Raw genomic sequence first — 14972 nt, 5'->3', positions numbered from 1 at the left:
ATGGGTTTTATGCTTAAATTGATACTTTTTGAAATGAAATGTTTATAATAGCAATGGAAAATTTATATTTTTAGGTATGCGGTGGTTATAAAATTTTTCCCCCTTTTGTGGTAAAGATATAGGAAAACTAATGTGTGATATTTTTATAAATATGCCACTGGTCTTGCAAAAAAAAAAAAATTCCAAACATTTTACTGAAAAATTGAGCAACACATTTCATTTTGAAGTGTGCAAATTTTTCAAAATGTTTTTGTTAATAACTCAAACTAATTGACTCACAGTAACAAAACTTCACCACATCATTATCTATCACACAAACATCAAGGACGCAGCTTGGAAAACGTAGAAAATAGAAATTTCACCACCACCACCCCCCTTAAAGGAATTCATAATGGGCAATTATTTTTACATCTTGCTTTGTCACTCTTAAACATTCCTCTTAACAACTTTTGTTACCGGTACATGTTCTAAACATTTTTATATCATCTTTTGTTGACGCTTTATGTTTTTATTAATCAATTATTGAAAATTTTCTACGTTTTATTTCAATTTTGTTATTTCTGTTCTTCTACTGTATTTTCTATGATGTATTTTGTTTTCAATGACAGCTCAAAATTGAAAAGTCAGACACACAGACAGACAGATACTTTGTGTGTATTTTACTTTTCAAAATATGCAGTATGTTGTCACTTCAGGGATGGAAAATCTGATATGAGTGAATGAGTAACGTTTTCACTGATGGTCAGGTGGTAAAACTATATAATGCGTGCAATTATTGAAAATAATGAAGCTGTAGTAAAAATTCTGCACAGAAAGTTACACAAAAGCATTAAACATTCCGTTTAGGTCTTATATTCTTTGTGTGATACAAGTCAAATTAGCAAAATTGTTGCTTTAAAAATGTATTTTGTAAAAAAATAAATCGAAAGTTTCAAATAATAATATGAATACTTTGCAATTGAAATAATGGGTTTAACTTACCAATGCCATCATAAACTGGAAAACAAGCTTTCTTTCCTCTCAAGTCATTTATACGTTTGATTGGTGAATTTATTGGCACTACTGCTGCAACTCTCTGAATTCTATTGATATTCTTTGTGTATTCATATAATAATGGCTTCAAAGCAAACTCTCTGGAAAAAAAATAGTCTAACGTCTTTAGTCTGCTAGAAGAAAATGCTTCATATATCTCTTAACTGCTGCTTTAACAACAACTACCGGTACTTTATTACTATTATTTTTCTTTATTATTACCAATAATACTTTGGTTACCGGTACAAGTTTCTGGCAAGGTAAAGGTACCTAGCCTACACAAAAGAAGGAGACAGATACAGTTTTCACATACAAGCTACTGGCACTGTACATACTTAGGTCTGACATCAATTCTTTCTTAATTCTATAATTCTTCAGGGTTATAATATAAAGCTTTCTGATGAAGAAGATATTCTTTAACTCGATTTTAATTTGACTACCACGAATTTCTTTTATTCCGTTCGATAATTACTTCCATTACAAATGGATTAGGTAATTTATATTACGAAACAAAAGGATCCTTATTTACAGATTTAGTATTACCAGTATAACATTTCCTTTTTCTGTTAAAGATATGAAATAAAAATGGCATAGTTAATATACAGTATTATGTACGAGTATTTGTAAGACGTCATTTTTCAAGTCATATTTAAGAAACCGGGTATGATATAAGCGAGCGTAAAGCAGATAAGGGGTACAAAATTCTCCAATCCTATTATGTATATTTTTTATTTACATATTGATTCTTTGATATGACCGATAAAGAGGTAAGTTTTAACTCACCATGATACCCCAAGAGGTTCAGACCAGGAACAAGAGAATTCCCTATGTATCATCAACTGTCTTTAAACATCAAGCAAAATAATAATAATAATAATAAAAATAATAATAATAGTAATAGTAGTAATAGTAATAGTAGTAATAGTAGTAGTAGTAATAGTAATAATAGTAATAATAATAATAATAATAATAATAATAATAATAATAATAATAACAATAATAATAGTAATAGTAAAAGTAGTAATAGTAATAATAATAATAATAATAATAATAATAATAATAATAGTAATAATAATAATAGTAATAATAATAATAGTAATAGTAATAATAATAATAATAATAATAATAATAACAATAATACTTACTTACTTACAAATGGCTTTTAAGGAACCCGAAGGTTCATTGCCGCCCTCACATAAGCCCGCCAGCGGTCCCTATCCTGTGCAAGATTAATCCAGTCTCTATCACCATACCCCACCTCCCTCAAATCCATTTTAATATAATAATAATAATAATAATAATAATAATAATAATAATAATAATAATAATAATACTCAGAAATTTAAACCACACTTTACAGCAGTGGTTGGCAAAGATTACATCATATAAAATGCAGCCTGCAATACACAGTAAAGGAACAGTAGGAGGGAGAGGAACCCAAACTGCTCAACATTGAATGAGCAAGGGGAGGGAGATCATCATGTCTTACCCCTCCACCCTGCGCCAAGCAACGGGAAAATGAAAATCGAGCGCCTGAACAAAACAGTGTCACTGTACTACCACCTCTCAAAATATTAAGAAGTTTTTTTTAACATCCTGCATGAAATAAATTGGATAAAGATAAAAAAATTATTGAACAGAAGTCGCAGGTTCGATTCCCGCTCGAGGTTGTACAATTTTTTTTCATACCATGGCATGATTGTGACTATAATAGTATTTAAATTCATTAATATGTCACATCAACGGACGTGTATACGTCACCAAACATCGTAAGATGAAGATAAAAAAATTATGTTTCTGACACATAAATAATCTACCTACTTGCGACCAGCGTGGAGATCGTCTGGCTGAGTGATGACCACGTCTGCAATATCTGTCTGCACTGCTTTCATGCAGGATTCCGAGGTCTGGCCCAGAAGACACTCCAGTTGTGGCTTTATGCCGTATGCAGACGCTGCTTTTTGTAACAAGTCGCATTTATTCATCTCAGCACTTGTTCTGGTGCAGATGCGGACGTTACCAGAAGGTTTACAATTTGTTACAGTATTGGCACTTAAAAATCCCGGAGCTGAAATATGTTATAAAAGAATATAGAATTACAAATATTACTTTCTCGTAAGTTACGTTAAATGTACGAGGCGCATCCAGAAAGTAAGTTTCCCTATTTAAAAAAAAAAAGAACACACACTTTCAGGAAAACATTTATTAGCAACAGGTACAACAATGTTTCAGCTATTTTTCAACATAGCCACCATCAGAATTGAGACACTTGTCGTATCGTGGGATCAACTTTTGTATCCCTCTGTCATAGAACTCTGCCGCCTGAGAATGGAACCAGCGTGTGACAGACGTCTTCAGCTCTTCGTCGTTGCCAAAACGCTCACCAGAGGACAGGAATTTCTTGAGGTACAAGAAAACGTGAAAATCGCTGGGAGTAAGATCAGGACTGTAGGGTAAATGATCAAACAACTCCCAGCCAAATTCCGTCAAAACAGATGCTGTGCGCCGAGCTGTATGTGGACGAGCATTGTCAAGGAGGAGCACAACACCTGCAGTAAGCATTCCACGCCTCTTGTTTTGAATGGCACGTCGCAATTTTCGCAGTGTTTCACAGTAATGGTCAGCGTTCACTGTTTCACCTCTTGGAAGGAAGTCAATGAGCAGAATGCCCTTCCTGTCCCAGAACACCGTGCACATCACTTTCCGTACCGACAGCATCTGTTTGAATTTCGTCCTGACCGGAGATCCACTATGCTGCCAATGCATTGACTGCTGCTTGGTTTCCAGGGTGAAGTGCGAAATCAAAGTCTCATCGCCCGTGACGATCCTGTCGAGAAACTTGTCGCAGTCATCGTGATACCATTGCAGAAATGTCAGTGCTGCTCCTAAATGTTGCATTTTGTGTTCGGGTGTCAGGTTTTTCGGCACCCACCTGGCACACACTTTTTTGAACAGCAGGTGCTTAGTGACAATCTCATGCAACAAGGATCGCGATATCTGCGGAAAATGGCTGCTCAGCTCCGTAATCGTGAAGCGACGGTTCTCCATGATGCACTGCCGCACCAGCTCAACACGATCATCACTGTTGAGTGATGGTCGCTCATTGCGCTCTTCATCATGGACACTTTGACGACCTTCGGAAAACTGCCTACATCAGCGACGCACCATCTGCTTACTCATGATGTTTGGCCCATAGACCTGACAGAGCTGCCGATGAATTTCAATTGGCGCAATGCTTTGTGCATTAAAGAACTTTATCACCGACCGAACCTCGCAGGCGGTGGGAGAAAGAATAAGAGCTTCCATTTCGGACCACTGCTGCCACGCTACTGGCACCAGGTGGGACCTGTCCGGCTGGCATATGATTGATATGTCATAGATCTGTTACGCATGCGCAATTGACACGGCTAATTACGTTTACTTTCAAGGGGAAAAGATCGGGAAACTTACTTTATAGATGAGCCTCGTAAATTAGTAATTCCTGGACATTACACAAATTGTGAGCATAACGTATGCAAGCCACATTACTTGAACAACTTTTACAAAATTCGTACGATAGCTGGCCTAGCTGAAAATTGGTTTGAAAAATAGGGTGTGTTTCATATGCCGATACGGGTTTGTGAATGGGTCCAAGCTTCATGGGATGCTATGAAAACTGAGACAATCATTTAAGAAGTGTGGTATTAGTAATGCACTGGATGGTACAGAGGACAATTTGTTGTATGAGGACTCAGATTCTGATTGAGAAGAGGTTTCGAGTGACTCTTCAATTCTGGACATGAAGATAATTTAAGAGGTATTCTTACCTAGTTAGAGTAGATAGTTGATGAAACTAGATCTACCTGTTACTTTATATTTGAAATACTATAACTGCATTATAATAAATATTCAGCGGTAAGTTTTTCCCTCGAAAATGTGTACAAAAAAGGGAAAGTGTCTTATATGCCGGCAAATACAGTCATTCAAGAACTAATTATATGAAGAAACAAGTGAAGATTAACAACCAGACACGTAACATTACTTTCAGGCCGAACCGATTTTGGCAGCCTGAATGGGGTTGAGCCACTGTTCTGAGGTGTCAGGGTTGCGGTAATAGCTATACCCATTTTTCATCACACATGACAATGGTTCTGATAAATCTATCATTCATTGAGTTATCGATAAGCTGAACACACAAATCCACTTTGTGTTCAGCCTGTTCAGACGTCAATTAATAAGGTACAGATCTACAACTTCTGTGTGATTTTCGAAGCAACTTAATGTGGCGATGTATTCAGTGCCGGATTTAGGCCTAGGCAACCTAGGCAACTGCCTAGGGCGGCAATTTCCAGAGGCGCGGCAATTTATCTCTCTCTTACTCTTTCTTATTTTTTCTCTCTCTTTTTTTTTTCATTTTTATTTTACAGTCAAATTTGTTTTAAAACACTTGTTGGTAAATCTTTTCTGAAGTTTGTTCTTGAACACCTTGTGGAAGACGGATATTGTTTTGTTATCGCATAGTCGTGGTCGTGGCGAGAGTAAAAGGAAAGTGTGCAGCTGCATAGTTATAGTCCCGTCACTCTAATTTCCGGCAGCCAATCGCGTTGCAGGTCGGCTACATTTAAACGTGTGCGTCTTGTGATTCGCTCATGAAGACGTTATTAATTTCTTAAGGCTCGATAAATACTTGACATAATCGCCCGCCATTTTGGCTCTTTCGTTGGCGTTCGCAGAAAGCACACGAATACGTTATTTGCCGCTCAATTATTTGCTGAATTACAGTGCGTTTGATTTATTATCATAGGAGCTACGACATGATAATGTTTAACGGTGTGGCAAATAGATTCCTCGTCTGGTAGCTCGGCAACGAAAGAACAAAAATGGCGAACGATACTACCTACCTAGACTTTATAGAGCCTTCAGTTCCTAAGACGTAAGCAAAGAGGAGGAGTCACGCCGGAAATAACAGCGTCGCGACTATAGTTATATTGTAATGCCAGTATTACCTTATTATACTATGAAACTGCTTAAATTTAACTGCTTGTATAAACAAGAATGAATTGTTGAAGATTACTTCAACTATTACTTGAATTTAAAATCTTTCAATCTTTAGTTTCTCGAAATCAATAAATTTAGATTAATATTTCTTACCATACTTTTCAGTTAACATCTTACCTTTTCTAAGATAATCCTCAGGCACCATCATTTGATTTAACGCTACTATGGTTTGGGTGTGTATTTCCAGTAATTCCTCCAAAGCCCATTTCCATGATAAGTATTCGACATCTTTCAGAAATGACATTATTTTCTGCACACCTTCAGCAGTTTTCCTGAGGAAGGAAATTATTTCATGCATTCATGATGATTCCAATCAATATTCATAGCAATGTGTACATTCTTATTATTATTACATTATTAGGTTGTTAAGATTAATACATTAGTTTCTCTCTTTTTCTTATAGAGTCTGAACAAAATTTCTATATTACGCTTTTAATAATAACGAACACATTTCATGTGTAACTTCTAACTTAATGTTATTGAAAAGTACATTTCATTTTATGCATTTATGATATGCTAACCCATGTTATGCTGCATATTGTTAATCAGAATTTTTCACATTAACTCAAATTAAATACGGTATACTATAACTAAAATAAAGTAGAGGGCTACAATGATGAACTCAGGCATTTTATTAGAATGTAGGAGTAAATAACTGACTCAACAATAGAACAGCTAACAACAGCTAATAAATACTACTATACTATACTATACTATACTAACAAGGTCTTAACAAGTGGGTATAGTAATAAAAATTTACCAGATCTACGAAACAAAGATAAAGTGTATTTGCTTTACAATTTATATTAATTATTGCTTACATTTATCGAAGTAAAGAAGTAAGCAAGGTTAACCCTTTTACAGACCATAATATAGCAGAAGGAAAACTCCCAGGAACTGATTTTTGTAGAGACAGTGAACTCCAGGACCATAGTGCCGCTGGAAGGATTAAATCAACGGATAAAATTCATGACACCATCGGGAATCGAACCCCCGATCTTCAAACTTGTGGACATTTATATTAATTAGTATATATCTCTATAAACTTCAGAGTTTTTCTTTTTAACTTTCGTAGTACAAGTATATTTAAAATTTAGCATTGATATATTATTCAATTAAAATTTGAAATACTTACTTACTTACTTATTGACTTTTAAAGAACCCGGAGGTTCATTGCTGCCCTCACATAAGCCCGCCATTGGTCCCTATCCTGAGAAAGATTAATCCAGTCTGTATCATATCCCACCTCCCTCAAATCCATTTTAATATTATCTTCCCATCTACGTCTCGGCCTCCCCAAAGGTCTTTTTCCCTCCGGCCTCCCAACTAACACTCTATATGCATTTCTGGATTCGCCCATACATGCTACATGCCCTGCCCATCTCAAGCGTCTGGATTATTAGTGTTCCTAATTACGTCAGGTGAAGAATACAATGCGTGCAGCTCTGCGTTGTGAAACTTTCTCCATTCTCCTGTAACTTCATCCCTCTTAGCCCCAAATATTTTCCTAAGAACCTTATTCTCAAACACCCTTAATCTCTGTTCCTCTCTCAGAGTGAGAGTCCAAGCTTCACAACCATACAGAACAACCGGTAATATAACTGTTTTATAAATTCTAACTTTAAGATTTTTTTTACAGCAGACTAGATGACAAAAGCTTCTCATCTAAATAATAACACGCATTACCCATATTTATTCTGCGTTTAATTTCCTCCTGAGTGTCATTTATATTTGTTACTGTTGCTCCAAGATATTTGAATTTTTCCACCGCTTCGAAGGATAAATCTCCAATTTTTATATTTCCATTTCGTACAGTATTCTGGTCACGAGACATAATCATATACTTAGTCTTCTCGAGATTTACTTCCAATCCTATCGCTTTACTTGCTTCAAGTAGAATTTTCGTGTTTTCCCTAATCGTTTGTGGATTTTGTCCTAACATATTCAGGTCATCTGCATAGACAAGAAGCTGATGTAACCTGTTCAATTCCAAACCCTCTGTGTTATCCTGAACTTTCCTAATGGCATATTCCAGAGCAAAGTTAAAAAGTAGAGGTGACAATGCATTTCCCTGCTTTAGCCCGCAGTGAATTGGAAAAGCATCAGATAGAAACTGACCTATACGGACTCTGCTGTAAGTTTCATTAAGACACATTTTAATTAATCGAACTAGTTTCTTGGGAATACCAAATTCAATAAGAATATCATATAAAACTTCTCTCTTAACCGAGTCATATGCCTTTTTGAAATCTATGAATAACTGATGTACTGTACCCTTATACTCCCATTTTTTCTCCAATATCTGTCGAATACAAAAAATCTGATCAATAGTCGATCTATTACGCCTAAAACCACATTGATGATCCCCAATAATTTCATCTATATATGGAGTTAATCTTCTCAAAAGGATATTCGACAAACTTTTATACCATGTCAACAAAAGTGAGATTCCTCGAAAGTTACTACAGTTAGTCTTGTCCCCCTTCTTAAAAATAGGTACGATTATGGACTCCTTCCATTATTCTGGTACAATTTCCTTTTCCCAAATTGCAAGTACTTACTACCTATGTTAAATTGCAATGAAAATATGAAAGAGCAAGGGAACTTGTTAAATTAATGGAAATAAGTAACTTTCCAAAAAACATCAGTAGTTAGTTCCCTATGAGGAAGTCACACATGTACAGCTGTAAAAAAAAAAAAAAAGTGGCTGCACTCATGAAGTCCACTTCGGATAATAATGATGTTACATGATGCATGTGCATATAGAAGCAATTTCGGAACTAAGATGTTTAAGCTGGAGTCATTCATATAAGCAAAATTTGGGGACATCTGATAATCTTACTGTAAGGATCTCGCGAAAACCCTGCAGAAAGACAAGAACTTCGATGCTTTCTATAAGGAAGGCTCGAAAGAAATCTCAAGACACACAATAACACAGTAGCCTACCCTCATTATTATACGCATTCTGTTGTAATATGCGGTACAGGTACCTTCTTGAGAGCACAGTTGCCCAAGGACGAGCCAACCAAGCACAGTCCTCTGGCTTATCTAGAGGAGTCAACCTGTTATCTGCACACAGAAAGTTGTACTCATCTGGTGGGGCCACTGGATTCCCACCATTGATTCCAAAGTGGTATTCAATAGTCGCAAATTTTGCCCATGCAACATCACCACCGCCATCTGTCAGACAATACAATGGTCCACTTGATCCCCAGTACTTGTCGTTAACTGAGCAGTCTGACGGGTTGCCACACAACTTACACAGATTTGAGTATGTTTGTTCTGAAAAAAATAAAAAAGATATTTTTTAACATACATGTGGGGAAACAGACATATTAATATGCAATGGCGTAGCGTCAATGTAAGCTAAAAAGCTCAGCTTCCCCAGTTAATAACTACATAATAAACCTACAGTTATGAACAAAATTATTTATTAATTTTAATACTGTACAACAATTTATATGTACGCGTTAAATGTTGTGATGCGGCAGCTCAGGATGATTTGTGATGCAGCAGTAAACATGAAGCCTGCACACACCAGCTTCCAATCCACTCCACTGGGCTACAAGCAGACGCGTTTCTTTCACGATTTTTTCTGTGTAACCCACCTCGCAGATTTTCCATCCCTTTCTAACTAAACTACCCTAGTCACAAGGCTCGCAAGAAGCTAGCTTTGGCATTGGAAATAATTTAGCTTTCGAGTTATTCCTTTCGTGAGTTGTGTTCAGCTGAAGTGTTAGTGTGCAGTGTGGCTGATATAATAAATAATGAGTGAAATACTGACACTAATTTATGTATGCAAATCAAGATTTCAGGTATAACTCCCTGTAAAGTTGATTTGAATAATTTCGAGGGAAAAATTGTTCCGTAGCCGGGTATCGAACCCGGGACCTTCGGTTTAACGTACCAACGCTCTACCACTGAGCTACCCGGGAACTCTAACCGACACCGATCCAATTTTTCCCTCTATATCCGCAGAAAAAGTGGGCTGACAACCGTCAAGCAACCAACTTCGAGTGCACACTAACTCCGTGTGACTTAAATTGTGGTTTTTTTCTGTTAACGAACAGTGACGTGTATTATGCAAATCAAGATTTCAGGTATAACTCCCTGTAAAGTTGATTTGAATAATTTCGAGGGAAAAATTGTTCTGGAGCCGGGTATCGAACCCGGGACCTTCGGTTTAACGTACCAATGCTCTACCACTGAGCTACCCGGGAACTCTAACCGACACCGATCCAATTTTTCCCTCTATATCCACAGACCTCAAAGTGGGCTGACAACCGTCAAGCAACCAACTTCGAGTGCACACTAACTCCGTGTGACTTAAATTGTGGTTTTCTGTTAACGAACAGTGACGTGTATTATGCAAATCAAGATTTCAGGTATTTATGTAGTCAAAAATAATCTTCTGATAAATATTTTAACATTGATTGACGTAATTATACTAACACTGTATCTATTGACCGTTAATATTGTGATTTGTCTAAATATGACAGGGAGTTAAATTATACGTATGTGTCTATTTCTTAGAGATATGTGTAAACCATGAAATCATATTTTACTACCATTTGAGGTGATGCCTTATTGGTATTACTTATGAGGTTCCAACCAATCTTCGGACTGCTGACTTTACATCGACTACTATTTATTTTAAGACTATATTTTATCAATACGTTTTCTCATATATGAAAGACAACTTGATTTACCGGTAGCTTTCTCTGCTCAAAATTTCATATTACGCCACTGTTAATATGTAGACAGGAAGTGCACTAAGGATGTAAATAATTTTGTTTAACAGAAAATTTTTAACTAGAGTGTGTTCAGAGTTAGAAGTCTGCACAGGCTCAGGTCAAGCCTGCAGGTCTAGGCTTGAAATTCACTTATGCTTGTCAGGTTCAGGCCAGGTTTGGGTCTTAAAGAAACGAAATCTTTTTTTTGCCGCGAATTATATATTGATTAAAAAATAATACGAAGATTTTATTGCACGCATGATTAATGTTCACCTGGTACCCATCCAGAACAATAGACTATCGGTATCGTAAGTTATTGTTTAGTTCGACTTCATATTATTTCGCAACATCATTTGTCTCGTCTCTGCTTTGTCATAGACACAGAGCACTGTTTATTTATTTTACCTGGCAGACTGGGAGATTACTCTTTCTCATGCTCCTGCTGGAGTGATATCTCTGACCTCTGCTTTATCTACTGGTCTTCGGATTTCTGGTCGGGCTTGGGTTGGTAATTATAAGCTAATCTCGGGTTTCGGGTCAGGTTCGGGTCTGGTTCAGTTCGGACTGGGCTGAGCCTAAGAATTTCGTCCTGTGCGGACCTCATGAACACTGAGGAACAGAAGTGATCTAGGAAAACATATCACACGCTATCTTTATGCATCTACATCTGAATTCGTTCACTAAGGCACCTTTTATAAATCTCCTTTATCCTGTGTGAGATTTACCTGTATTTGTTATCACAGAATTCGGTCATTTCTTTTCATGCAAAGAATCAATACGAATAAACTTTTTGAATAATTTCAAGGAAAAATTGTTCCGGAGCTGGGTATCGATCCCGGGACCCTTCACTTAGCGCGCGAACGCTCTTCCGACTGAGCTACCCCAGGAACCATACACGACACCGTCACAATTTTTCCTTTGTATCCACACAACTCAAATGAGCTGACAAGATGCCAGAACTCAACACAATACTCTGTGTGACTTAAATTGTGGCTTTCAGTTAACGTACCTCCAGTAACGAATGTATTATACAAATCTGGCTTTCAGGTAGTAGCTCCCTGTAAAGCAGGTTTTGAATAATTTCAAGGTCCCAGGATCGATATCCGGCTCCAGAACAATTTTTCCTTGAAATTATTCAAAACCTGCTTTACAGGGAGCTACTACCTGAAAGCCAGATTTGTAGAATAAACTTTTTATTGATTTTGTCTGTGAAAATGCTAGATTTATTAAAAAAATCATTTAAAAATTAATCTCCTACAGTGAGTGCATTCTGTACAAGCACTAACATTAATTTTCCAGCGATAACTTGGCAAAAAATTCTGTTATTTTACATTTTGGAAGCCACATTTTTGTATTAAAGTATTTAACATACCGTACCGAAATTTAATTGCATATTGTTGGTTTAAGATACTGGTCCTTCATGATGTACGTACTTAGCTTTGTATCCAATTTATTATCTGGAACCCAAGGTCCTGCTTTGCAGGCAGCTTTAAAATACTGAGATGATGACTTCAGAAGGTTCTCCACAGTACTCAGGTCTGGATCACATACTGGCGTTACTACCTGGGCTTCGAAGTACTGAAACATAAGCTAATTATTAGTTCACTTATCTTTATTAAAGCTATGCTTAAATTCCGAACAAACGGGAAGAATTAATACAACATCATTCAGTTTATTATTTCCGAATATGATTCTAATTAATTGATTAACTGGCGGACTTACTCGTGTTAATTATGTAAGATTTGTGCGGCTTACAGCTGTTTCAGTGCTTCACGCACCATCATCAGAGCCTACTAGATCTCGGCGTCATCTCGAACTTCTCTGCCTGTTATGTGGGTGTGTTTGAGTGTTGAAAGGTGTTGAAGGATGGAGTCAAATAGTGTGTGTGTACTAAAATTGATCTGTGTGTTGAGAATTTGATCGGGGAATGTTTTAGTGTGTTTGTATATTTCGTATTGATCTAGTATGTTGAGTTTTTGGTTCTTGGGTTGTATGTGTAGGATTTCCATGTCCGCATTTATGTTATTGTATGTATGGTTAGCATTGGTTATGTGATCGGCATATGTAAATGTATTGTCTCCTCTGGTTATTGTTTTAATGTGTTCTTTGTAGCGTGTTTGGAATGATGTGCCTGTCTGTCCTATGTAGAACTTAGCGCAACTATTACATGTGAGTTTGTATACACCTGTGTTGTCGTATTTATTTGTTTGTGTTTTTTGTGTGTTGAGATGTCTTTGTAGTGTGTCTTCTGTTCTGTATGTTATGTTGTATTTCTGCTTTCTGAATGAAGATGCGATCTTATGTGTGCTTTTGTTTTCATATGTTAGTGTGATGTATTTCTTGTGTTTTGCGTGTTTTTGGTTTGTTAAGTTAATCAATTAATTATATTCTAGTGTTAAAAGTAGTGTACGCAAGATTCAAAATGGAATATGATTCTGTTCTTAATCGCAGTATTAGAATTCTTAATCCTATTTGTGTTTAATCACATCCTTTATAAATAATATGACAGAGGAGGGACTTTAAATATCACCGTAGTCATAAAGCAGAATACAGCAAATGTTAATATGCTAGCCAGAGATTTAGGCATGACACTCAAGTGTAGCTTGTGTACCAATATGGGTTAACTCAATTTCATTATGGTTAAATTACTTTTTCCTTCTTTTTTTTTTTTTTTTTTTTGTTCTGAATGCTATGCAATAACGTTTTACAAAAATACTTGTATATTTCTTTGTATTATCAATTGCTTTATTTGCTTGGCCCATAGAGTCAATGGCTCACTTTTAACAAGCAGACATAGGCTAGCCAAATCATCTCTTATTTCTATCATGCGCGAACTAAAATCACTTTTAGAATATAAGAAAATGATTGCAGATGTTCAAGTAATAATTACAGAGACAGAAGATAAATCATTAAAATATATTATGTTAAAATCCAAAGTATTTTTTGTTATGTGTTTTTTAATATTGTTTGATTTCAACAGAAAATATACAGAGTGATTCACGAGGATTTACCGTCCCTTACGGAGCTTATTTCGGAAGACATTCTGAGCAAAAAATGCCATATAAACATTTGTCCTAATCTCAATATTTTCAGAGTTACACTAATTTGAAGCTGTTTGTAAAATACCATTATTCTTTAGTTTTAAGGGTAAAAGAATATTACAGATAAAGAATGAACTACTCAGGAGTATCATTTCTTTAATTAGCTAGTATTCTGAAGCTAAAAATGTGTTGTGAATTCCATAGTTGCTTCGTACAGATTTTTTTTTTTTCCGATTTTTAAGTATAAAATTATATTTTCTTACGCATTTAACACAACAATTGTTACAAATCACGCCACTCTTGTAAATTCTTTAAGACTGTACATTAGGCTGCGTAATTAAATTGTAAAGAATGAAGTTCCTAAAGTCGTATGATTTGTAACAATGTTTGTGACAAGTGCGTAAGGATGATGTCATTTTTAGTTCCATGGCTAGCCTACTATACCTTGCTATTAGCTCACCTGAGATATAACTGTGGTCCAATCAGGTTCATACCCATAGCCTGAATGACAGAAGTTCTTGCCTTTCAGCTGTGATATCCTTGTGATGTTGGCACTCTTTCTCACAATAGGCAGTACTTCGTATTCATATGTAGCTTTTGTAACAAACAACACAGACTTCATTACCTAACTGTGAATCGTTGTCCTAATTACTAAAAAAATTTTGTAATTAGTAAGTAAGAAATTATGTAGTCAATTCCAAGTATAATTAATTTTAATTGTCTTTTTAAATAACAGTACGTAAATTATGGAGCCTATTCAGCTTCAGTGAGATTATGAAATAGTGATGTTACAGTATGATTGCCTAAGTCATGATTTTCTGGGACCATCACCTGTTTTGTACCAGACATCACAATGGTCGTTTTGTTTAATGTAGGATAAAACACAGCCCTTGTTCAAAAACTACTAAAAGAACTCTTGTTTTTAATCATTAATGACTACAAATCAGGTGGCAGATGGCCTGGGTTCGAATCCTGGTCGGGGAAAATTATCTGATTAAGTTTTTTACGAGGTTTTCCCTCAACCCAATATGAGAAAATGCTGGGTAACTATTGGTGTTGGACCCTGGGCTCATTTCACCGGCATTATCACCTTCATCTCATTCAGATGTTCAATAACCTGAGATGTTGA

At 36.0% G+C, this 14972-nt stretch overlaps 1 protein-coding gene across 3 annotated transcripts in view; it reads right to left on the bottom strand.

Annotated features, from left to right (window-relative positions):
- Nucleotides 1-14972, bottom strand: part of LOC138697526 (transferrin-like) — a 59140-nt gene that overhangs the window by 13151 nt on the left and 31017 nt on the right. For 2 of the 3 annotated variants that reach the window (XM_069822836.1, XM_069822837.1), the window contains exons 4-9: nt 14304-14437; nt 12236-12380; nt 9060-9351; nt 6187-6341; nt 2854-3100; nt 982-1133 (exon numbers count right to left, since the gene is read on the bottom strand). In XM_069822836.1, coding sequence (XP_069678937.1) covers nt 982-1133; nt 2854-3100; nt 6187-6341; nt 9060-9351; nt 12236-12380; nt 14304-14437 — 1125 coding nt within the window. Of the gene's footprint in view, nt 1-981; nt 1134-2853; nt 3101-6186; nt 6342-9059; nt 9352-12235; nt 12381-14303; nt 14495-14972 lie in introns of all 3 variants that reach the window. The other variant, XM_069822838.1, reaches the window with a different exon arrangement.

The sequence above is a fragment of the Periplaneta americana genome, chromosome 4 (assembly GCF_040183065.1).
Source record: "Periplaneta americana isolate PAMFEO1 chromosome 4, P.americana_PAMFEO1_priV1, whole genome shotgun sequence".
In the NCBI taxonomy this organism is placed as follows: domain Eukaryota; kingdom Metazoa; phylum Arthropoda; class Insecta; order Blattodea; family Blattidae; genus Periplaneta; species Periplaneta americana.
This window is presented reverse-complemented; position numbering and strand designations above follow the sequence as displayed.